Consider the following 26,455-nt stretch of genomic DNA (forward strand, 5'->3'; position numbering starts at 1 on the left):
TTCTGACGCTGCGGGAGTAATATTTATGTATAAAAGACATCAGAAAGTGACTTTTGCATGATAGGGCCCCTTTAAGTGAAACATGAACAGTACCTTTTTGAAAAGTACAATGCAATCCTTGAGGCACTTATATTTTTAGAATACAGTGTATGTGTACTATCAAAAGCAAGAAAAGTAAGAAAGTAGGCTGAATGTGTCACACATATGAACATGAGTGAAGAGTTAAAACACTAAATATGACAGTGAAAGGCCCTTTAAAGGCAACCAGAAAGGAAAGTTAAACACAAGCACAGTGGTATTGAAGCTTTTATCTTCCACCTACAAAGAGCTCACAGAGTTTTTATTGTTAAATGAACTCAATGTATTGCACGAACGCACACAAAAAGGCTTATAGGAAGATAAGAATACAAAATAAAGGAAGAGAAGGAGTAGGAGATTTACTTCCACCCCTTGACAGAAACAGAAAGTGCCTCATGCCCACATATCATGACCTCTCTAATGGGATCTTTCATCTTTAACCCAATAACTGTAAATAATAGCTTCATTTGAATTCCCAGCTTGTCCATGCACCTTTGGAGAGGCTGATGTGAGCTCCACCCCAGCCCCTCTCATAGTACCCGCAGCAGGGCCACAGTGGGCGGGTCCACGGCTCGTTGGCTTTAGGACCCAGTGGCTCCTCCAGCAGGCAGGCAGCGGCTCGGCTCTCAGACTGAAGCAGACAAAGGCGAGGGAGAGACGGCGTGCCGCTATCCTGCTGCAGCATCGACGCACACATTCACACACACACTCCCCCCACTCACACTCCCTTCTCTCCGCAAGCAGCGACGCAGGTGAGTCCGCTTACTGTGTGGGATTATCTTCAGACTTTTCCTGATTTAAGGATAAATTAAAAAGGGCATTCAGGGTTTGCTTTTGAGTGGTCAAATTGAGATGACATTGCATGCATTTGGAAGAAATTGTTGTAGGTTTTAAGATTGGAGCAGGTGGATTGTGATTAGGTGTGAGCAAACACCCAACCCCCTTTTTTTTTTTTTTGCTGAAGAAAAACTTGTATCTTCTGCGTTGCTCTGTGCCATGTGGCCACGCTCATCCATCATAAATGGCAAGTGTGGCATCAGGAAACTTTTTCATTCTTAAGCGACTGGGATTTAAAAGTATCTGTGCATTGCGTGGTGTTCCCAGATGGATGACTGTATGGATGAGGATGAGTGGTTGCTGGTTGCAGTGTGTAGTCATCGGGGTGTTGTGTGGGTGGCTTAGCCGGGTGCACAGAAATAGCCACAAATATGAGTGATCCCACACAATGATACTGCAGTGCTGCTGAAGCCTCTGAACATGCTTTAATCTGTAAAAGAAGGCATTGATTTAGCCGGGGTGGTGAGTTTTATTCAGTGGCTGATAAAAACTGTAGTGTGTCAATCAAGAGATTATCTTAATGTATAGCTAAATGTCATATAGTTTAACACTGAAAAGCTGTTTTTAGTGTATCATTATTGCTTCCATTGACAAGATGCACTTTCTGGAGCAGCCACATTTATGGTGATGTCACTCTGAAGGCAAGGCACCCTGTTTGAGACAATGGACTGTCCTAGTTGATGCTCCATTGGGGAAGGGTCACTGTTGGCTCTGCCCATTAGTGCGGCAGATGGGATTGAAACCTGGCCTTTGTCAGCTGAGGAGCACCCAGCAGTCCCACCCCTGTCAGCGGGCTGTCATAAAACCCCAGTCAGCAGCACAGCCAGGGGTTAGCAGGGGATTGGAGGCCCCGCCACATGGATGGGTGGCGGCAGCGTGTTCCCTTTTATTCCATATTAACAGGCCTCTGTTTGTCATTGTGGTCCCTTTTTTATACAGTATATTTTTTATGCACAATACAGGGCATTAAACCATAGTGGACAATGATGGATTATTAAAATATAATTAATTGTCCTTGTTTCATTCATTGGTATATACACCGGATGAAAAGGTTGAAAGAGGCTTTTCTTAATATATGAAATGCTCATTAGAAGAAGAACTGAGTGATATGTTTGAGATCAAAATGCAATAATTGGTGGGATATTTAATGCTGGGCTCCATTTGAAGATTAGTTCATTTGGTCTATCAAAAAATCTCTTTGGTGACATTTTAAACGTCTTGTTTTGTCTTCTCAGTAGTCTGAAGCAGTCCAGCTGCTAATGTCAGTTGTATTCAAAGAAATGACCCTTGTTGTGCGTCACTCAGAACATACTCTTCAGACATGTAAATGCATATTATGTTGATATAAATCCATTCAAAGCCAATTAATCAGGAGAACCTCTCACTGAGGGTTTGGTTGAAAATGGCTACAAAATGGTGCAACATTGAACAGATTTTTTCGATGAGAAGAATCAAAACTGTGATGTCTGGTCTCAAACCTCATCATGAAAGAAAAAGTGACTTTAAGATGCAGGAAGACAAACAAGAGTGTGTGTTGTTTATGAGCCACTCAGAAATTAGATGAGGTCAAAGACCAGTGACCTTTTAGTCAATGTTGTCAAGTCATGTAAACCAATTATGATCTGAAAGATGAGCAAGCGACTGACATGCATGACAACTTGCATTTTTTAGGCTTTTTTGTTAAGATTAAGGTTTCCAAAGGCTTTACCTGTCATCTGCACAGAGCAGCACTGGGTCAAACTGGGAAATACAAAGGCAAGATGAACATGCAATCTTTAAAAGAAACAGTTGTGATCACTCTTGCGAAATACGATTTGTTTAAAGAACATTATGATGTAAAGGAGATTATTTCAATGGAGCTGGGCTTTAAACTCGGCACAGATGACTTCCTCTTTTATGTGGGTGGGTGTGTGTTTATGGGTGTGTGTTTATGGGTGTGTGTTTATGGGTGTGTATCAGTGTTCACTTCTGAAAGGTACTGTATGGTTCAATGAGTTTTGTGGTTTTGAGTACTGAGTTGTATCCATCAGGTGGTCGATTAACACACCAGCCTTCAAAAAAAAAAAAACAGCTGCTCCAGCCGTTTGCCAGTCCACCCTAGCATAAGTGGTTTATTGTTTATTGGCTGACCAGATGCATCTTTCGCATAATTCCTAGTAAACAGGAAGATCAATTGTACAATCCAGGCTATTATTGGGGCAAAAAACATTTAACATTTCCTTTCAAATAAGGGAAGGATTCTAATGTAGTCTTATTGTGGTGAAACATGATATAGATGCCTGTAGAAATGCACTCATAATATTTAAACTCTGATACTGTACCGCTTTATCCACTTAAATGTTAAACACTGCTCTGGGAATCCATTACTTTTACGGAACAGTTTAGACGTGCTATGTAAAACATCGCAAGACATGTAATCTTGTATCTACCCGGTTAAAATTTAATATATTTACAGTGGGATACCCAGATTGTATCTCTTGGGTGTCTGATTGCTTTTGCTATGCTTTTGAAAGGATTACCTTTGTTTGTCTCATCACCCAGATTTTGTATGGGTTGTCTTTTACTTTGGATTTTTCAATGCCTTTTTTATAACATCATGCCACACATGCCTTACTAAATGTACCTACTATTAACTGCTTGACATTTTAATAAAAGTCAAAGAAAAAAGATTTCCCCCAAAGTAGTAAAAACTCATCCTGCCATAATTGATCCGAGCAGATTAGCCTGTCAGTGTCTAATAGTTAGCTCGTTGATTTATCAAAGACAAGTTTTAAGAGCTTTGCTCCTGAACATTAAGAATTGGCCATGAGCCAGAGACTTATTCATCTCGGCAAGTGAGACAGCGGTTCTCAGGTTTATGTAGACGAGATACATAAGTTGAGACATATCATACGTGCTTCTTGGCTCATGCAGCAGTTTAACAAAGGAAGATGTTGAATCTTTTCTAAGCAGAAATATCATCTTATTTATATTAATACATTTGCTCCACAGCAATAGTGTTGATACAAGCCATTCACATATGTATTTTTGTATCCATCTTTTTACATGTATTTTACCTACTGATTGATAAAGTATACCTTTTTTTTAAATAGTCTGTCGATGCAGTCATGCTTTCGAACACAGTAGTTCAAGGACTCCCATGTACTAAAAGTGATTTTTCTTTGATAGTAGAGGTTTCATAAGCTAAATAATGAACCCATACATACAAAATGTTCTTTGAAGTGGTCAGGTTGTGTCTGTTAGAAGCCGAATATCAATCACTCATCATCCTTTAGATCAAAACCAGTCTTTAGTCTCGCTTAAAATGATTAGTGGTTTCATTCATTGTCTACCTATATGCGGATGGACCATTTACTTCATTGGAGATTGAAAGCATTCAGTCAGTGTCCAAAGTCAAACAAAAATCCATGTCTCTGTGTTTGTACTTGAAACTCATTGTGATTCAGAACTTGAGACAAGTGTGAAGTCAGCCAGGGTGGGAAGAAGAGGACAAGTGATTGTTCTGGTGACAAGTTGTAGAAATGATCCCAAAGTACTAGAGGATATTAGATTGATATGTCTAATCTGACTTTTAAATGGTTGTTTATTTGTCGCTTTATTCCTGGTTCTGAAAATGGGTTGTGTAGTTCATGTTTTTGGAACAATTTAAAAAAAAAAGTGAATCACAATTACTTCTCAATTTCAGTGCAGTATTTTACTTTGTGAAACATAACCTTACATACCTTTTTGTTTTCCAGACTCTCCGGAGCTGGTGACCACTGCCACACATCTATCTGTCACAACCATCAAAGCTTACAGTCACCATGGAGCTAGACTTTGGACATTTTGACGAGCGAGACAAGGCGACCCGTGCCCCACGAGGCGGGCGTCTGAACGGACTCCCCAGCCCCACCCACAGCGCCCACTGCAGCTTCTACCGCACGCGCACCCTGCAGGCCCTCTCCAATGAGAAGAAAGCCAAAAAGGTGCGTTTCTACCGCAATGGAGACCGCTATTTCAAGGGCATCGTGTACGCCGTGGCCGTCGACCGATTCCGCACCTTCGACGCGCTCCTGGCCGACCTCACACGCTCGCTCTCTGACCACATCAACCTCCCTCAGGGGGTCCGCTTCATCTTCACTGTGGATGGCGATCGAAAGATCTGCTCTATGGATGAGCTAGAGGAAGGTAAGCATATGCAGTAGGATGCACCAAGCACTTAATATATCTGATTAAATTAGATTTCATTTAGCTGACGTCTCAATCCAAAACGATATGCAATAAGGACAATAAGCAATTAAGATACAACCTCAGATCAATGAGACAATTGCAGATACATTCTCTTCATATAACAAAAACCATTGTAAGTCCTGTTTTCTTTGTGAAACAGGTGGGTTTATAGTTTGTTCCCCAGTGGAGCCGCTGTAGTGAGTTAAAATTTAGATGCTTTGGGCCGGCACATTAAAGATAACCTTCAGTTCAGATCAAGTATAACATTGCCAATTCTGAGATTAAAAGTCTTATCTTTGCTGTCTAGACTCCTGTAAGCTCTTACGATGCATCAACTTCTCATCTGATTGTTTACTTTAAAAGTATCCAGTTTCAAGGTTCACTTCTCTGTGGACAATTTTGTTGGGCTATTAAGAAGAACAGTTTTATAAAAATGTCTTAAACACAGAGAAATCCAGTTTGAACTCAAATAGACTCATTGGTCTCTGGCAGTGGTTCATACTCAGCTGAAGAGTCAGCTCTCTACTGCTCAGCATGGGATGAATGGTTCATTAACAGATGACATTAGCATCTAATTCATTAAAGAAACCTCCAGCCACAATTTGGGAGTGTTATTACTGTCGAGCGTCTCCATCAGCATCCATTCCAACAGTGGGTGGAAATTCCAATTAAAACTGCACCTTTTTTTAATTTTCATCTCTAGTGAAAAGAAAGGATTGTAATTCTTTTACTCCAACACCAATCAATTGAATGTTTCTCAAGGCTAATTAATAAGACCCAGTTAAATGACCTAACTTTAAGTCCTGGTCCACTTTTTAAGATCGTTCTAAATAAGTCTGACAGAGGGAATTGGTGAAAAAGCTTGACGATAAACTGCAGCTAAATTTGTTCGAATAGAGACGATCATGTCTGCTCCTTGAGCTGCTTAGGAAAGATGGGAGTGTGTGTGTGGCTCTGTGCTTCCCTACATGTGTGTGTGTGGGCAGTGCAGTAAGAAAGGGGCAGCACAGTAAGCACTGTGGGTGGTGGGGGGGGGATTGCATTGTGCTTCCTCTTGTGGGATATAATTAATTGCTCAATCTCTGCAGTATGTAATCCTGTTCTCTGCCTTTTGTGTTTGCTGTAATTTGTCTACATTTGGCCTAATTGTTGCCTTCTGGGTTCCCCTTTTGTCCAAATGTATCTCCTTCTATCTCCCCTGCTGCATTGTTTCTTTACTTTAATTCCACTCCCCGTACGAGCAAGAACTGCTCTAAAGATAGTGAATTGAAGAATGGCGACGAAATTGAAGATTATTTCGAGAATAATATGAAATTTTGAAACGTTTAGACAAAGACATGCATGTGCGAGCTGCAGCAAAGTTTGTAAATGTACAACACGATATTTTTCATTATTTCAGACGTCTTATTTAAATGCTCTCATTTTATATGATTTTGTACCCAAAAATAGTCTATAATGCACTGACATGAAATCTGTTCAGCCCATCCCAAAAGGATTTAGTTTACTTTAGTTCACCAATCATTTTCAAACCACAAAGAGTTTCCCTCCTGCAGTGCCATTAAAGCAATAGGAATGAAAAGCATTAACTTGTGGTAATCCAAGGGTAAACAACCTGGTAACTGAAAGCCTGGCTGTGAAAGTGTTTCTTATTGACATCATAAGCATTTCCCTAAACAAAACCAAATTATTCTTAGTTGCGACATCATTAGATCAATGTCAGATGATATCCAAACTGTGAAAGCCCAAAGATTCCCCCAGTGGTCTTGATATCTCATCATTTGAGTTCCTGCAGTTTCAAATGGTTGAGTGGACGCCTCTGGGAGTCTCAGGTGTCAACGTTTTATAGATGTGTGTGTGTGTGTGTGTGTGTTGCAACAAACGAAGCCAATGTCTCTTTGCCGTCACAGGGGAAAGCTACGTGTGTGCATCAGAGAACGTGTACAAGAAGGTCGACTACACAAAGAACGTCAACCCCAACTGGTCCGTGAACGTTAAGGCCTCCGCGAAGAGCCTGCAAGCCTTTGGAGCCAGAGGCGGCAATGGCGGAGAGGGCAAGGACTTTGTTCGACCCAAGCTAGTGACGGTGATGCGCAGCGGCGTGAAGCCTCGCAAGGCTGTGCGCGTCCTGCTCAACAAGAAAACCGCACACTCATTCGATCAGGTGCTCACCGACATCACAGAGGCCATTAAACTTGAGAGCGGCGCGGTGAAGAGGATCTACACACTGGATGGCAAGCAGGTATGTCTCACCTCACCCTTAGTCATAACCCAGCTTACATCAGGTTCTGAGTTCAAAGATTGTTGCATGTTTCCTGCAGACCAATTGCATATGAAAAGCTATATCCAAATCTACCACTCTGCTAATGTCTTGTTTGTCTGCATTTGTTTAATGTGGTTTATGGCCATCTTTTTATAGTATTAACTGGAACAAAGGAGGTACTGTGTGTAAGCAAAGCTGCACAGTAGGAAAATCTTTGGTCAAGATTAAAGACTGTTCTTCATTCATACAGCTATCAGGATCAAAGCAAAGAAGGACACGAAATCATTTGCTTTGGATAAAGAACCTCAAATAATCACAATGCATCTTTCAACATCAAAACGAACACAGTAGATAGAGGTAGAAATCCTCCCTCCATGAGAACAACCTGGGTGTACACTATCATTGTCTGCAGTCTTTATTCAGTCGGGGGCAACATATTGTCCTGTCTTGTGGTTCAGGTCATCAGTATCTTGTCGACCTCCCTTTGTTGTAAAGTATTTTTTTAGGCCATGAGACCATCAGCCATTCAAAAGTCCTGGGAAGTGCTGTCTTCCAACCGCTGTAGTATTGAACAAATGGCCAAACCCTGTTTTGGTGTGTTTGATCATTTTGTACCCATTGTTACTCTATCAATTAAGAGTGGTTCACACATTACATTGCATTTAGCTGACACTTTTATCCAAAGCGACTTACTGCACTCAAGTGCATTCGACCAAGAAGATACAAACTTGAAGAAAACAGAATCATATAAGTACATCAGGTTTCATAGAGGCAAAACATTTCAAGTGCTACTCAACTGGCTTTAGATAAGCCAGTCCTTTGTTAGTATATAAGTGCTTTGTTAGTAATTTTATTGCTCGAAGTGGAGACGAAAGAGATGAGTTTTCAGTCTGCGCCGGAAGATGTGGGGAGAATATGGGTCTAGGAAACCTTTTTATTTTAACATGTGAACCTAACTAGCACAGTGAAGCTAGGAAACGTACAGTACTCAACCTTCAATCCTTAAAGCTACCTGAGAATCCTTTGTTACTTTTCTTGAGATTATGAACATTTTTAGAATAAAGGATGTCATGCACATTGAATTTGAGTTGGGCATGGTGTGTCAGGTAGAATAGAGCTCCTTTAAAAAAATTAAAAAAAAGTCTTTCTTGCCCAACAGTTCTTAATCTCGATTTTTGAAGAAAATAGCCAGTTTCCTTATCCTCAGACTGCGACAGTCAATCTAAAAAAGGCAGTGTGTTCTCGGGTTGAATTTCCATTTTGAGAAGATGAGAATCAAACTCTAGACATTTCATGTTCCACAGGATAAAGGGCAAAGTGTGAGAAACCTTGAGGATTCTTTGGGGTTAGGTTAACGGATAATTTGGTTTGTTGCCAAAAAGAAAACGGGGCACTGGAATCCACAGGAGAAGAAATATCTGATTTCTACAGGCTGGCTGTGGGTAGTAAACATTTGGATTAACATAGACGTCTATTAGAAACTGATCCTACTTCTCACCTGATTCTTTTTTTTACCATTTTCTTAAACAGTTTTGTGTCTTCTCCAATATATCTTCTTCATTTTGTATCTATTGGTCCCATTTAGAGTAAAATGAACAATGAAGTAGTGTATTTGTCTATCCTGCCGTTATGAAAAAGTACATTTTATTTGATACTATTTATTATTTAGTCTAGTACCTCCAACCACTGCGCACTGGGACGCAGCTTAAGTTTAGCTAAAACAAAAGCATAATAGTGGCAAAGCCGATCTACTAATCCATAAGGCACACACTATGCTTTAACTTTGCCTGAAAGTCCCTCCCTGGGGGAGACTATTGTTTCCTCAACACACTGGCTAAGCTTAAGGGACATAATGTTTTATTCATTGTTAGCTTTATTGGAGCCATGCAGGGTCACCCACCTGGAAGACTGTGTAAAGGTCTGTGAGATGGACCATCTAATGTGTCCTTTATATCAACATGTGATGCTTTATAAAGAAAGAAATAACCTTGGAGGTAGCAGTTTTGGCCATTCAATACATATCGTTTTCTATGACCTTTTTGACTACAACAATTCAACAATCTCTAGGTAATGGTCTTCTCTTGATAAATTCACACCTGTAACCAACTGCACAGATCAAATACCTGCTATCCAGACGATTGTGAATCCCAGTTAATTAATGGAGGCGGGATGTGGAGCAGGCGTGGAATCCAACATGGACATCTGTTCCTCAGTCCTCTCTTTGATATAGCTAAATGTTCGCTAATTCTCCTGTGGGGACCTTTTTGCTGTATTATTCATTACAGATGGACTGGGTATTGTGCCCTGCTGAGCTCCTTTAGGTGTTGTCCTTCAGTTTTTTCCTCTGTATTAATAAGGCTGGAATCACTTGTGTCTTGGAGGAGGGGAGGGGCGCTGAAATGAAAGATGAGGGAATTTTGATTGTAATGCTCTCTCCCTGAGGAGCAGTCCGTCTGCCTGAGGTCTTATACCGGTATTCCTCTGGGCACGCTGGCTAAGATAACCTTTTCTTTCTTTTTGCACTCGCCTTTTGGCATACATTGTATTCTTATATTTCATCGTTTTTTTATCTTTGTTTGATTGTGGTTAGGCTTGGTTCCTTAAAATGTTCCCCCATGCATTTTTAATGATATGATTCCACAAAATTAACAGCCACCACATGGCAGCTGCTTAAATCTAGCATATTGATGAATTTGTCAACAGTGTGGATTTAGATGAATTATATCATGACGAGTGTCCGATCGCTGTTGGCCTCGTGCCAGTTTCACTGCATTGCACAGAAATGTGAGAAAATGCAGCACACGTTATTGTGCAGCCTTTGTGTGAGGCTCACTGCAGCTGCTCTGTGGTGGAGGTGATATGGTGGAAAGCAATATTGATGCAGTGCCCGCCCCTCCCTGCCCGATCCTCCTCTTCCCATTCCGTAGCGATAGCTGCTGGGACCGGTTGCTAGGAGACCACATCCCAGGCACAAAGAGAGCCCAGCTGGTGTGGACCGGTCTGTCAGATACCACATCCTGTAGCGGGTGTGAGGGTGCACTATCAATGCAAGCCTCACATGTCATGTCTCTTTACCTGTATATGCATTCCATCATTGTGTGTGTGTGTGTGTGTGTGTGTGTGTGTGTGTGTGTGTGTGTGTGTGTGTGTGTGTGTGTGTGTGTGTGTGTGTGTGTGTGTGTGTGTGTGTGTGTGTGTGTGTGTGTGTGTGTGTGTGTGTGTGTGTGTGTGTGTGTGTGTGTGTGTGTGTGTGTGTGTGTGTGTGTGTGTGTGTGTGTGTGTGTGTGTGTGTGTGTGTGTGTGTGTGTGTGTGTGTGTGTGTGTGTGTGTGTGTGTGTGTGTGTGTGTGTGTGTGTGTGTGTGTGTGTGTGTGGTGATTTTAGGTTTTTATAGCATTTTTTTTTTTAAATGCCTTCTTGGTCTTCCTCTTTTTCCCTCAGCGCTTCGCAGACTCTAAAGACAGCCAGCCTGCCCTCCTCTCTTTGTCAGAGTTGTGAACATAATCACTCCCATTTCCCCTCAAATGCTGCTGCTTTTCACTTCAAACAGGAAGGGTGGGGCCGCTGAATTCATTATCCACTCTGAAAGCAAATTAGGATCATTTACATTTCGATGATTAGTAATAGTAATTCCCGTGCCTAAAAAAGAAATAAGTACATTTCTTGATTTGCCCTCCCTGCTTTAGAAGGCCACATTAAATCAGTTTATTCAATTCCTGGCCGCCATTTTGTATGAATGTCTATTTATCAGAGGTGTCTGCATGGGAGAATAGTTCCGATTTGCATTTAGGATCAAGTGCTTGTTCATTTGAATTGCACTTTGGCATGTTTTTCGTCTAATAGATGCCAAATGCAAATGTCATTTGTGAAAGATGTTGAAGGAACGTTGAGTCAGCAGCATGGCAGAGGTCTCTGTAACGTGCCCATTATTCTAACCGGGGTTTAGAAATGGGGCTTGCATTTAATTCCTTTCTAAAAAAAAGAATTGTCAACAAAGAAAAAGAAACCTCGGGCACAAGGTCACACTGCCATTGTCGGGGAACAAAAGACTCCAATTTGCTTTAAAAATGTGTAACGCACGGTAGGAAATGATTGGGTGAATAGGATATGGATGGATTTAAGGCTCCTTAACGACTAAAATACATCCAGTAATGGGGAAGAAAAGCCTGCCTTTCTCTGGTTATCAGTGCTCTCGCAGTCTGCCTGCTCTTTGCCATGCTGCAGAAGCAGTTGTCATGGCAATAAGCTCCGCTCTGGATTCAGCTTTTGACAATGGCTGTAATACGCTGAGTGTGCTCTTTACATCGGGTCTTACCTGCTTGCTCTCTTTTCCTCAGCTGTCACCACAGATCACTGCAGCCACATTTCACTCACACACACACCCCCCCCCCCCCCCCCCCCCACACACACACACACACACACACACACACACACACACACACACACACACACACACACTGTTGAACAGACGCAGACAATCAGGCTGACAGAGGGGCGTGGCACCCTTGATGAAGCATCTCGAGCAGACATGGAAGCCTGTATGCGTCCTCTGTAACCCCCCCTCTCCTGTACAAGGACCACATCAACAAGTGAGCATGACCCGGGGGGAGGGGGAGGAAGTACAATTTAATAATGCTAAGAAGACCACATCCGTCAGCCAAATGGAAAGCCCGTTTCCTCGGGGGTTGGGGTGGGGGTTAAAACAACATCAGGCACCAGCTGCTCCCCATGACTGTGCAGTTATGGCTGGCTAACCGGCTCATCTGGACTCCAAATGCATCCGGAGTACCTACAGTAGCACACAGACTCTGTCAGATCACCAAGGTCACAGACGGGTCAGAGAGGAGAGAACAAGCCTCATCAGAGGGAGACGAATCACTACTGCTGCTCAAATAATGGCTTCCTTTGTCTTTTGATATACTGCATCTGACTTCAGTCGCCTAATATAAGCTGTTGCTACAAGAGTCCATTATTTTAGGCCATGATAGTCTTTGAAACCCTCAGTTGAAATGGACAAAATGGAGACGCTGTGTGTATTTCGGAGGAATATTCCACTCGGTGCGGAGGTGCTGGTATTGATCAGGTCTGTGTGCCTCCAGTGAAGGAAATGGTGTGGGAGTTTCCCCATGGGCCGGCAAAGCAAGGTCTTACTGGCTCTTTTTCAGCCTTTTATACTCCACTTCTCTCTCGCATAGCTCAGTAATGATGAGACTACACAATGTAACATTCAAAGAAAGCTAACTGTGAGATTTCTATTGTTTTCAGTTTTGAATTTATTCAAATGCTCTGACTTCAACCTCATGCCATCCCTAGAGTCTTATCCTCTAACATAAAGAAAACACAGTTACATAGAAAGTGCTGCAGTGTATAATACAAAACCCCTTTCATAAGCAAAATCCTTTTTTTGTTTCAGGTGATTTGGGCTGCGGCAGAAAGAGACTCCTCAAATTGACCTGAGATTATTATAATTGGTATCATTCTATTGTCTGGCCATTTGCTGACTCGTTAACACCGCTGGTGAGCCTTTACAGTTGGTCAGATAAGCACTGATTATGAGTCACGACAGAATTGGCATTATGCAGCATTAAATAACAACACTGCTGCAGGCAGATCAATTGACACGCTGTGTGGTGTCAGAGATGAGACGGATAACCGGCCTGGATGATAATTTATGTCTGCTCTGACTGCTGCTGGAAATATGAAGTCAAGACAAGCAGGAGCCTTTTTTGAATATGTTTCCTGCAGCTTCACACACAAGATATGGCAAGAAACTGCATGTATATTGGCCCGAGACATTTGTTATTGTTTCATAAGTTGGCATTGATTTGTTTAAACAGTTTGAGTTACATCTGGAATGATAGCCCTTATACACAAATATATAATCAGAGCATATTCAGACCGTCTCAGCAAGGGTAGTTGTGATTGTTTAATGTTTAATGATAATGGATACTATTGGTACCATATTCTATGGACCATTTATCATATTAACTCTCTTATAGGTGATACTGCATGTGGTTTATTTCCCTGTGGCTTTTCCATGTTGGTTTAATAAATGATAAAAGATCAAACATCACACATCCAAGGTTATTCCCAGACCTTTTTCTGCTTTGTAGAACATATAATGGAAATAAAAAACGCTTCTATAAGCACCATAGAGAGGACCTACATAACTTGGAAGTGAAGTATTACAAAGTGTTGAATTTCTATTTACCTCTCGACGACAATGCCCTAATGACCCGTCTGCGGCCTGTGGACAATCGTCCGCAGTCGGGCCAAAAGAACACTCTGAATAATTCAGTTGTTGTAGTTGGGGGATCCCTGCATAGCTGCTGGTGGTGTTGGTGAGTTTTTGGGGGGTCATGTGGTCCGGACAGCTGGTGGGGCACAGATTAGGGATGGGCTTGGTGGGACAGAGGGTGGGGGGGCACCTGGAGTCTGGAAGGAGCCAGTTTTTCAGAAAACCCCACCAGCCTTCCAACAATAAACACATAAACCTATGCCTATATTTATATGTATATTTATTTATATCAGTGATGTGTCAGTATGACGGGGATTCTGATAATCTGATGGCATTATGTCTTCTTTTACTGCCCTTCTACAGTCTGCTGCCAGTATTATGACGCATTTGACTGACCTTTTCAAATTGAGAGCGGATGCTTCTCGACCTATATCCTAATGTTTCCAAGCCGACCTGCCCTTTCCTCACTGCAGCCATGTTTCAAAGGGACTCTTGACATTTTACATTTGATCTGATCGCATGCTAAGCAGAGCGGTTTTCCACAACATTTCTATCAACTTTAGACAGATGTCAAAATCCATTTGTGTTACTTTAAACATTAATTCATGATGGGCATCCCATGGGATAAGAAAAACAAATGTTGTTGTTACTTGGAGTTCTTTTAAGGGACACATTTCGAATGATTTGTGGTCTTAATGACGCAAGAGCCCCGATCAAGTATCTGATCTGTAATTGTACAGATAATATGGATCTTCCTGTCGGGAATAGGATTAAAAGGATTGCTTAAATGCAATGTTTTTTGAGAAGATCACCTAAGCAGGATAGATGCTTTCTGAACCATGGGGTTAAACTCATGTCGTGTCATCCGGTTTCTTTGAAAAAAAAAAACCCCTCCTTGTTTTCAAGTATTTATTTTGCATCTCATAAGTTAAGTGGACAGATTTAATGTAATGAAATAAAGTAGCGCTGCCTGTCAGGAACCAACCGAGTGTTCGTTTCTGGTAAAGAGATTAAGGTAGCAGTCGGATGGATAAACACTTTATCCCTTTAATCAGCTCTGTTCTTAAAGCTATTAAAACATGGACAAGCCTCCACCCTCCCACCCCTTTCCATCTCCTCTCCTCCACCCGCTGGCCCTGTGGGGGGGAAAAGAGCGATTTGTTAATGCTTCCATCTTCTGATTAACTGTCAGGTGCCCTCGTTGCCCCACAACAGTTTAACCTAATGAAAGTAACATGTATCTAATCTCTTGATAATGAACACAGAAGAAAGAAGAAACGCATTTCCGGGCCTTTTAAAGCAGGCTGTAAAACCAATTAGATTTAGCTCCCTGGAGTCAAAGCCTGCTCTCTATGCCTCGGCGGGATCTCTCAGGCCTGTATCCGGGGAATCTTGTGGGACTCAGAGAGGGGTACAGCTGTTGGATGCCTCGCCTGCGAGTCACCAACACACACTTTTAGTATCTCTAGCAGTACGGAGAATCAACATGGCAGCTGCTGGGGTGGGGAGTTCCCAATTTATCTGCAGCTCATAGTTTGGATGCGTACCACAAAGGAAACCGTAATGCATCTTGACTATTCTGGCGGGCGGCCCAACATGGGGGTTATCTTTGTGCCATGAACCCCTGCAGAGAGGCCAGCAACAAGGTCTTGTGTCAGTTTGTCTTAAGCTTTAAAAAAAAAATTAGCCCCAAAAGTAGCCAAGTGAATAAAGACCGAGTGAATCCTTCAGTTCAATTAGTTCATCTGACAACATCCAATAATTCAAGTGAGCAATAACAAAGTCACTTGGTGTTGAAAGGCAAACTGAAAATGAGGCTTTGAGATGCTTTGTAACAAATAAAATAAAAAAACAACCAAGAGGAAACACAGCTTTTAGCCTGAATGGCTTTAATAGGCGTGCCTGAGCTGGTAATGGCGCCTGTATAATGGTGAGTGGAGGAGAAGGTGTGGCCCACAGACATCTGTCCACTGAAGCCATATTTTGTTAACAGCTGCTATAGAGTGAAGAAGACCCCGGGGGAAGGAAGTTCAATCATTTAAACACTACAGAAAAGATGTAACATGATCCTCTCTGTTTTGTCTTTTCTCTGCCTTTGTGTGTGTGTTTTGTTAAATGCACCTAATAAGCTGAAGTTATGTTAACATGGCAAGTACAACACAAAGGTGGCGTACTGCTACCTGAAGCCGACTAAATCCTTTTGGCCGCCATACAAGATACACAGTTAATTCATCCACATAATGCTGTGTGTTTATAGAGTTCAATTCATTACATTAAATGTACTAATCTTGTACCATTTACTTCGTCTGTTTCCTGTCTGAGTGAGCACATCATCCATGGTCCTCCTCCGCACTGGCAACACTTCTTCTCTTGGCTGTATTGATAACGCTTTGCACAAGTCCTGAATCAGCATTCAAAATGAACATTATTAAATGAGTAATAATAGGACCAGATGAATATGAAGAGATTGTCATTTCTTGGCACACACTTGTTCTGTATCCCTCACATTAAGTGCACTCAAGGCATTGGTTAGCAGATATTTTTAGCCATGCTAGCATCTCGACAACCATCACATAGATTGCCATGAAATGTGTTACAAATTAATTTCCCGCTCAGTGTAAATTCTCATAACTTTGGTGATTTCTTAACTATAATTTCTAGTGCCATCACCAGGTGTACATTTCAATGTTCTTTGAAACTTCAAAGCTGATGACCTTTCCATCAGTGTCAGCTGTACTTTAAGTTATTTTGCAAATGTTTCAAAGATCTGGTGGATATGGTAAACATTATACTTGCCTAATATCCATATTTTAGTCATTGTGAGCATTTAGTATGGCAGAAGCTAGCGTTGCTTCAATCTCTTGTTTGCTTTTCTATGAAAGAAGAATTATTAAGGGTCTAAAGTTTCTGTTATCTGGCTCCACAGGTGACTTGCCTTCAAGATTTCTTCGGTGAGGACGATGTCTTCATTGCATGTGGACCCGAGAAATTCCGTTACGCCCAGGACGACTTCTCTCTGGATGTGAACGGTGAGATCATTGATATGGTCACACATAGTGGTGATTATCAGCTTTGTAAAACCATGGTAAACATAGAGTATGAGCTTTATGATTATCTTGCAGCAATACTGTATCAATGAAATGTGTAATGGCAAATGGCAGCAACAACTTGCACATTAAAAGACTTGACTGGGCTCATATACTGTTAATGTTGATTTTACACATCTACTTAATAAAGTCTTGATGATAAAATGTTTTAGAAAAGGGATATAAAAAACCACCCTAACCTGTAACAATCACTTTTAAATTCTGATGTTCTGTTGGTTTCCCACATTGCACCGGGGCACTTCAATGTATCAGTCATATTGAATGTGAAGACTAGAAATGTCCACATAGATCGACAGCAAAATAGTTCCTGGGGTGTCGGTTATTATATCAGCCACCCTTCAGGGGCTCTTCAGACTTATCATTATTATATTCATGTACAAAGCTGTGCTGGGTTTGTAGCGAGGAGCAACATGATGTATGTGAGAGGAAGGCAGAGCAAGAGAGAAGTCTGTTATCTGCAGCTGGCAGCAGGGGTAGGAAAAAAGGTAGAGAAGAAGAAGTCATTAATCTGTCTGGTGGCAGGTTTAGGCCAGCTGATCTGCTGCTGCTGATACTACCGAGAAGTCGAGGAGAGAAAACGTAAAGCCAATCCTCCTCTTGCTGAGTCTCTGCTCCCGGCAGACCTGGACACCCTATTTTTAACAACCCACTTCCACCCACACCTAATGTCCCCTCTTCAAATCATTCAGTATCTTCTCATTTATTTTCAATCTAAACACAGTGTCATTGTTCTCCCTTCATCCTGTCTCTTCCCCTCAGTCTCTTATCAGGATGAAAGGGTGGAGCAGGCAGTACATTTATAATGATCTTTCAGTATACTCCCCCAGTGGTACCAATGCTAAATTGTTTCATTCAGTCTTCAATAACCTTGGGGCAATGCTACATAAAATGGACGACAGTCTGAAGCACCCACACATTACTGAGGAGTAGTGGAGTAGAGAAAAAGAGGGGGTCTGTCTGCAATATAAAGCACATGAACAAGATGATTAAAGGGACCCTATTATGCTTTTTGCCTTTGTCTCTTTCCTGTAGTCTGTTTAAATAGGTGTGTTTCTCCCCCCCCCCATGCCTGAAAAAAACTCCATTTGACTCGTTTGTTTAGTTCTGTAACATATAGTGACATCACTTAGTAACCCTTGCGCTGCTATTGGCTAGCACTCCAACACATTGTGGGCGATAGGCTGAAGGGCAGGTCATCTCTAAGTCGTTGACCAATCACAACAGAGGTTAATCTAACCAATCAGAGCAGACTGGGCTCTGGTTTCAGACAGAGGGTGAAAAATAAAGACCTTATTGAAAATTAATGTCACAGTGGAGGCACAAAATACAAATATGAACCTGAAAATGAGCAATATATCTCCTCTTTCAAAAGTTGATGGGTAATGAGCATCCCAAATGTATACTTATAGGGCTGGACTTTAAAAAAAAAAGAAATTCTGCTGACAAAATTAACCAAATAGATTTAAATCTCTTGTGGTTATTGTTCACACTCCTTATGTTAAATAAAAGACTGTGACGGACATGCTGGCAGAGAGGAGGACAGGTGAACCTGCAGCTCTGTTTAAGCAGCGGTGACATCAGTTGGAGCTGAGAGGGAATCTGCGTGGATTGACTCAAGGCTATTTCAAAAAATAAAACCCTGAGTAGACAAGACAAGCTGCCACTCTGAAGCATTGTCAACACCGTGGTGGCACACCTTGCAAACAATGGCGCATGGATGTCGACTGTATCCAGTAGTGTGTGAAGGTTAAGAGAGAGAAAAGATCCCCGGAGACGGAGGGAGGACAGATAGTATAATTAGCATCAAAAGTGGAAGAGAGGAGGAGGAGGAGGGGGGGAGGAGAGAGAGAGGGAGTCTGACAGCACAAACACAGGGGGGAGATGCAGAGGGAGGAGTAGCAATGTCTGGAGTCTGTCTACTGTGATTAATACACTGACCCAGAATATACTACATACTTTAAATGTATATAAATGCTCACTTCTCTACATCGATGAGTTCACTAGCATCAGGTATCACTCTAATAGCCTGTAAACCCAGGGATATCGAGAAGGCAGAATAACTATTTACAGTGTGGGCTGCTTATTGTTCATTTAACCTTTTTTAGAAACTCATATTTTCCAACCTTTCCAAAATACCCTACTTTAAGGATAATGAATAGCTTTCAACAATTGCATTTCTCAACAATTTATTGTGCCATTTCTTTCACTGCTTGTGCTAAAAGCATTTGGGTAACTTCACTGCCTACCAACTCACCACCTGTACTATTTTAACCTTGTCACTTCCTTTTGGGCTGTCTTGTTTAAAATACACAAGTTCAACAAGCCATTCAGATTACACCAATCGTGCAAAAATAACATTCAGAAAGTGTCTCCAATAGCATATTTTTAGTAATTGTAAAAAACCTTTTTCTTCTTCCTAGGAAAATGTACACACTTGCCTATTTATCAGTAAAGTGTCAGGCCTGTTAATTTTGTATGACTAATTGTACTTAGCCCTGTGGTACCTTGCCTGTTTTGTTCTTATAATTTTTTCATTGTCTTTTTTTGGTTAACTTAACTAATTTTCTTCTGATTCCAAATATGAACACAGGCAGCTCCCACTTTCATTTTGGGAGAAGTGATGTTTTCTAACTTTCTTGTGTGCTTCTGTCCACAGAATGCAGGGTGATGAAAGCAACCAAATCCCAGCGTGGCTCCGTTAAGAGTCCTGGTCCGATCAGGCGCATGAAGTCTCCGACTGAATCAAGTGAGCACATTATTATCTCACCCACACTGCAACACTTCCTGTTTGAAAATACAGAAAAAACTGACCTCGCCTTGTTCTAGAAATCAAAACAAAGAGAGCTGGTGGAAAATAAAACTAGGCCATTTCTGCTGCAGTACAAATAAATCAGACGTACAAACAGCAGAGTGACGGAGAGAGCTGCTCCGTCTGTAGCTGACCTTGACCTTTGACCTTACTCTGTAGGAAATTGTTAACATAAAGATAGACTTTTCCTCTAGGGTCAATACTATGATAAAAGATGGTTACAAATTACAATCGAGCATGCTTCCAATGAGCACATTTTAAAGATGCTAATGAGAGAATATTCTTTCCTTATATATTTATTTAACATAATTGTTCGACTTTGGAAAAGATCAAAAGGCAGAAAAAGAGTTTAAATCCTGGTTCCTCTCTTTGTTGTCTTGTTGTGCTTGGATTGTTTTTTTTCTGGGGGGTCCAAACAACATCAGCTTCTTTATCTCACTAAACACCCCATAAAACCCTCTAATACTTGAGAATGGGGACAGTCTTTGTTTATCGAGGGTAATCTGATGAGATTTAGAATAATGTTGTTATTGCAAATTCTGTAAACACATGAATAAAACATGATAAGTAAACAAAGACTGAGTAAACAGCTTTTAGCTGTTTGCACGACGATCACGCATTTTTAACATTTAATAGTATCCAGGAGCCACTAGAGCCTAAGAGACACTGGGGCCTGCTCGTGCTTGAATCTTTTATGTGAACAACAGCTTTTAAAAAAACATTGCTATGCCGCCTCACATTGTAAAGCTGCACCATGAGCTGGTTGCACAGATGCTGGCATGAAGTGCAGGCATGAAGAAGAAAAGCTGTTTTCTTTGACAGCTTCAACCATGAACACAGGAGACGAAAACATAGTTGAAAGTTATTGCATTCATTTCTCCTGTGAGGTAAGCAGTTCAATTTATGGAACTTTTGCTCAACCTTATTCATTATCCATATTATTTTGTTGCTATTTACGATGGCCGACCAACCGAGAGATGTTGGATCTTAAAGCCTGTAAAAGTATGAGCAGTGAGACTGTTTTCCCAACACTTTGAAGACAATTATTCAATCCCCTGGAGGATAAATTCACAGTTTCTGTTTCATGCCACTTAACGTGATAAGTGAGGGGGAGCTCTGGCGTCTCGAGCACTGCAGGGTCCCTCAGTCCTTCAGCGGTCCTGAATATTTTATTGATTACTGATGGGGCTGATGGCCTTTTTAAAACAGCATATGGTTGGGCTTCACGCTGTGGAGGCAGTAAACTGTTGAGCATGACCCACCTCTGTAACACCTGAGGGGTCAGCATGGTGATGAGGAAGGGGTCCAGTATGTGACCTGCATATGTAAACTGGCATTACTACTGATAAATCAAGTTAATGGGATTCAATCAATCAAATCTTTCCTGGTGATAGTGATGCAGGGGTCAGGGCTTTTTTTTATGACCAACCCCCACCAAAGCTGTTATGAAAGCCAGTCTGCACCTCCTGACTCAGAAGTATATATTTAATCAACCAAAATAACCCAACCCACATTTGTGAAAGGTGTTTTGCATGAACAGATTATTGATTTGTTCACACAGATAATACTGAGAGAAATCTACCTCCATATGAGACCTAAAGGGAGACAGAGAGCTGACCCTAACCCGCACAACTCGAAAATCAAACTGCTCTATTTCCTGCTATGAATTTAAAGCCTCACATAAACAGAGGCTGCACAAAAGTGACAACGAATGATTATATTTGGTATTAATGTTTGGATCACTATTAAAAATACTGATTTATAGTCAGATTAGGGCTAACTACACTCACTGTTAGTTATATAGTTATATTCGAAGATGAAAAACTGAAAAGTACTGCAGATTTAAATGTTCCTGTTATATGAGTCTAACTTTCTTCAGCTGTTGACAACAATAATTAATAGACTTAAGGTGCAAAGGTCTTAATGAAGTGAATACATTGAAAGTGTGTTTGGCATGGATCTGGGATGAAAGCCCTCAATGAAACAAAGTAATCTCCAATCAATCCTCGCCACAGTGGAATGAGTTTTCTTCAGAGATGAATACATCTCTCAAATGTAGGAATCTGAAGACAAAGTGGGCAACTTTGCAGTCTACAGAGAAAAGGTTACTCTGCCTACTCTGTCCGTTTCATCTCTGAATGAAACAGCTGCACTCTCTGTTCAGTGTGTGTGGGAGAGCTGCTCATGTTTAGATATACTGATTTTAAGATTCAAACATAATAGGACTTGTTATTTCAGGGTTTTAAACAGCTTGTAAAGTCTGCATTTGTAAATCTGGCTGAGTGGTTAAATGAAGCCTGTGGCATTAAGTTGGTTGACAAGGACGCGTTGTGTTTTGGCTCAAATGTACACTGGCCATCTGGCTCATAGTGTTCACAATTCTTTTCATCTCTTTACAGACAAAACACTCTTTTTTTTTAAAAGCACTTAACACACACAACTTAGATATAAACACAAAGTTCCACACAGAGAGAATCCTAGCAACGTGGCAGGACGCAGAGCGAGTGAATAAAATGTCATCCAACAAACGGAGAGCTTGTCAGCTACCTTGAGACCTGGAGCGACAGCGCCCCGCTACACTGAAGCCAAATGAGGCCGCAGTTCAGGAGTGACTTTTCTACAGAGCAAAATAGAGAGTTCTCTTTCCAATCCACACTACTGTTTACCTCTGTTTCTCCCTCCCTCTCACCCTCTTTCCCTCTCGTCTCCCTCAGCCAACGGGACGGGCTCCAGCAGCCAGATCTCCACCCCGGTGTCCCGCAAGCATTCCCCCACCTCCCCCCCCACCAGCCCGGGCCACAACAACAAGCAGAAGGTACCCAGACTTCTCTCCCTCTCCTCACCTGTCAATCTTTGTCCTTTTTTATCCAAAGTATATTTTACACAATACCATTTTGTTTTACAATTTTTACTTCTAAGCTGAGACACTAAAAGCAAATCATCGTCTTTTCATGCAATGGTCAAATTTGATTAAAGAGTCTCTAGTATACTTTTGGGGGTTTTCCCTTTCCTGTAGTGTGTTATATGGATGTTGTAAATGTTCTTCAAAGGCTAAAATCCCAAAGTTGATCTCCCACAAACTCCCCCCCCCCCCCCCCCCCCCCGCCTGAAACGCTTCCATTGGACTACGTTGATTAATTCCGTAACATATTACATCACTACGTAACACTCACACTTGTATTGGCTATCATTGTAAATGATAGGCTAAGGGGTGGGACAGCTCTAGGCGGTTGACCAATCACAACAGAGCCGGCAGTTGAACCTTTTTGAACATTAAATCATGTAAACATCTCACAGTAGAGGCAAACAATTAAAATATGAACCTGAAAATGAGCATTACATGTCCATGTTAAGTGTATGCCCCATATGCATGTTTAACCAATTGATTTCAGAAAATGTGGACTACAAAACATATGGTCTTAATTTAAGTGATAAACAGGCTCGTCTGTGTGTTTGCAGGATCTCTACTTGCCCTTATCTCTGGATGATGATGACTCTCTGGGCGAATCGATGTAGAGCGTCCTCCTGCCTCCTCTTCGGCCTGAAACACAGAAGTTTTTATACCTCTGATGCGTTCCACCTTCACTCACAGTGCCACCTGTTGTCTATGAGAACCAGTCTCTGTCTCTTTTAAGGCCTTAGTCCCCAGGGCTAGGACACCATTTGCTGCTTGAGAATATCACAATCCCCTTTTCAATATGTTTCCTCCACGTTGAAAGAATCCGCTCACTGATGTTCAGATGTTTGTTGCTATGTGTCACTATTTCTCAACGCGGGCACACAGTCCACAGACCAGCAGATTTCACGGGTGTAAAAATGTCACTTTGGTATTCATTTTTTTTTTTTTAAAGATTGCACTCTAACTTTTTTTATTTTGGTCACATACTCTCAAGCAGCAAATGGGTTTTTTAAAGGGTGTTACTCAACTTTTTCACTTGTATTCGTAATGTTCCTCCATGTCCTACAGTTAAAGGTGTGAAAGATCATTTTAAGAGGAAATCTGCCAAGCCAGATAAAGTCTTTCTAACCTGCTGTAAATACTGTGTATAGCTATCCATCATAAAATCTCTGCCCAATTTCCATTGCTGTGCTTCCATAACGTCACTACAATGTCCGTCTAACATTAGCTCAACATGGTACAGGGTATGGTCAAAGTAAAAGAAAAACAGCCAACAAAACGAAGTCCCACCACAGAGGGGGAGTGGGATGCAGCTCGTGACTGAAGAGCGTTATCTGAAGCCCCCTCGACTCGTATTCCCAACTGAATATATAAACCAGAGATTATGAGACCTTTTTAAAAAATGACACTTTTAAATGAATATAACAATGGAGGCCTCAAAATCCTATAATTGGCATTCATCTTGTCTAATTAGGGACGAGGATAAAATATTAAAAGCATCCCACATGGCCCTCAGTGAAGTCTTCGTGGGTGTGTCCTTTATTTTGACCCTCCTTATAGAGATTAGGAGAATATACCCTCTGTGTTTTAGATTTTCACAAACTGCAGTGCATGATATTAATGAATGATTAAACCTAGACTTAAAGGACCTAATGGTGCATAAAAACAACCAAAGGAAAAATATTAGGCCTTTTCTTTTTTTAAAAGCCAATACACATAAGTCTAAAAAAGTCCCCTTGTTAGGCCCGGTCATCAATGGTGGTGACGTTTTACAATAGAATATGTGAAATTCAAAGATTAATAAATGAAGGTCTCAAAGCCAAAGTATGATGTTCGCAGTACGATGATAATTTTTAGTCCAAGAGTTATTGAAAAGGAAAAATACCTAACTTCAATAGTTGTACAATTCTTTAAATATCCTTGAGGAAGCACACCTGGAGATGTATGCATGTTACTTTTAACGAGTCAAAATAACGTTGAGATTAAATCATAAATTAGAGTTTTATCGGGTGCTTAAAGGTAGTGGGATCCTGTTTTGCATGGCTCAGCATAGCTCTCAGATACAGGAGGGATGAAAATGTAACGGTTGTCTAAATCTGTGGGTTTTCAATTTTTATAAAGTTTTATTAATTTATATCAAGGGTACTTTTCTAAGATTTCTTTCCAGTGTAACACTAGTACTTTTTCCAAACCTCTGTGTGAAACTTTCTATGGCCATATTTCTTATTTCTATCGTCACAACGTGCATCGTGTGTCTTACAAATCTGTTGAGAGAAACGTTTCCTCAGATTTTTGCAGGGAATCGAGCCTGAGAATCGCTAAATTGGACGAAGCTGAAGCACAAAGCAGGGAGCTTCGATTTTATCACAGCAGCAGACACTTTACCATCTACTTGCCAGCATTTAATGCGTGACCACAATTCATTTATTAATGTATTGAAGATTAAATGCTGCACATGTAGCATACTTTAAATTAACATCTATGCATTTGGATTAAAGAATAGTTAACAATTGTCTGTAGGAAGGACCTTTTTATACCCAAAAGCATTCAGAGAAATGAACTAAAACTGAAATTTCCATTCAGGTAATCCATAGTGATAAAGGGACTGTCTGAAATGTGTATGTCTAGAAGTGATCAGGTGCCCGTCCTCTGGAAAAACTCTGAACAGCTGTGAACTAAACATTTCTCCTGCAGGGAGTGCTTTCACGCCAGCACAATAAAACATCAGCTAATCCAACTGCAGGGCCGCCTCACTCTGCCCTCCATTTTGTACAAATAACCCATTTGTTGTCAGTCAGTTCCATATAACCTCTCCATGCTAATAATGTTCTTGTTTCCTTGATTTTTCTAAGCTTCTTACAGCGCTACAGCATAAAACATAACAGAAAATGTCGTCTTGTGTTAACCTGCCTCCACCATCTAAGGTGGACGGTGTGAACTCATCACCTACAGTGGTGCCTTTTTCTTTTTTAGATGACTGTCTTTTGATAAAAAAAAAAATAGAACAGGAAATTTGGGAACTTTGTTAACCGCTGTTTGTAAAACATTTTTAAACGTCTTGAATGAGGACGCCTCCCGACACACTTTTGTTTTGTAGAGCTACAGGACACTTTATCATGGTGTAAATACGCTCCCTCCTGTTCTCTTTCATATGTATGCCTTTCTGAGGGAATGAATGACTTTTTTTTTTTTATCTCTTGGAAATGTACAATGTCCTTTTTAGTGGTATTTTGCAATGTCACAGTGGCTTGTTTCAGTGCTTCATTCAATGTATTAACTGGTATCCTTTTGCAATTAAAAACAGTTGTATTTCACCTCTGGTCTTGAGTTATTACAATCACAGCCACATGGCCATTGCTCTCAAATCCATTGAGAGGATGTTTAAATGGATGATGTGTTCGTGTGGAGATCACTTAATAACTATTTTCGTCACCATGGAAACAGGGAATCTGTCTCCCACATTTACTGCGGTGGCCCATCATGTCAAACACAGACTGAACTGTTTACATTGTCAATTTATTCAACATAATATTTGAAATGTATCCAGTTTGTATCTATATTATCAACATATTTAACAATTGGCAAGCCAATTCAATCTTGACATTCAAACGTGTTAACTCCCTGAAGAACAAAATATGTGGGATATCTGCAGAGTTATATTTCATTTAGTTTGTTTTAATTGATACAAATATCATCTACAGTATGGATCAGTGGAAGTATATAACCGTTGCTCCATAATTCAATATAGATGTAAACTATTGGTAAAAACATTGAGCAGAATTAAAATAAGCTCCATTAGCCTATGATATCTTAACGTTGGTACCTCATGCTTCTGTATTTACAGTCAAAATCACATACTGAGGACATTTTGACTAAATTGCTCACATAGGCACCCAATAATACGTACATCCCCACAAGTATATAATGTGAAATATAAAATTAGTGTTCATTTATAATCATCACATTCACAAAAATGTGCCAAGTTGGAGTACAGAAGATACATTTAATTAAAAAAAGTC

At 40.9% G+C, this 26,455-nt stretch overlaps 1 protein-coding gene across 1 annotated transcript; it reads left to right on the plus strand.

The window, feature by feature from the left end:
- Positions 1-655: 655 nt before the first annotated feature.
- LOC307020072 (neuronal migration protein doublecortin-like) lies at positions 656-25,503 on the plus strand. The gene is made up of 7 exons (XM_079651180.1): positions 656-830; positions 4,653-5,082; positions 7,032-7,363; positions 16,548-16,650; positions 19,385-19,474; positions 22,252-22,352; positions 22,997-25,503. The coding sequence occupies exons 2-7, from the start codon at positions 4,719-4,721 to the stop codon at positions 23,051-23,053; spliced, it is 1,047 nt and encodes a 348-aa protein (XP_079507306.1). The 5' UTR covers positions 656-830; positions 4,653-4,718; the 3' UTR covers positions 23,054-25,503.
- Positions 25,504-26,455: the final 952 nt, after the last annotated feature.

This window comes from Notothenia rossii (genome assembly GCF_949606895.1).
Source record: "Notothenia rossii genome assembly, chromosome: 9".
In the NCBI taxonomy this organism is placed as follows: domain Eukaryota; kingdom Metazoa; phylum Chordata; class Actinopteri; order Perciformes; family Nototheniidae; genus Notothenia; species Notothenia rossii.

Coding starts and splice junctions, on each gene's coding strand:
- LOC307020072 (XM_079651180.1), top strand. CDS start 4,719: ATGGAGCTAGACTTTGGACATTTTGACGAGCGAGACAAGGCGACCCGT. Junction 5,083..7,031: donor TATGGATGAGCTAGAGGAAG/GTAAGCATATGC, acceptor TTGCCGTCACAG/GGGAAAGCTACGTGTGTGCA. Junction 19,475..22,251: donor GAAGTCTCCGACTGAATCAA/GTGAGCACATTA, acceptor CGTCTCCCTCAG/CCAACGGGACGGGCTCCAGC.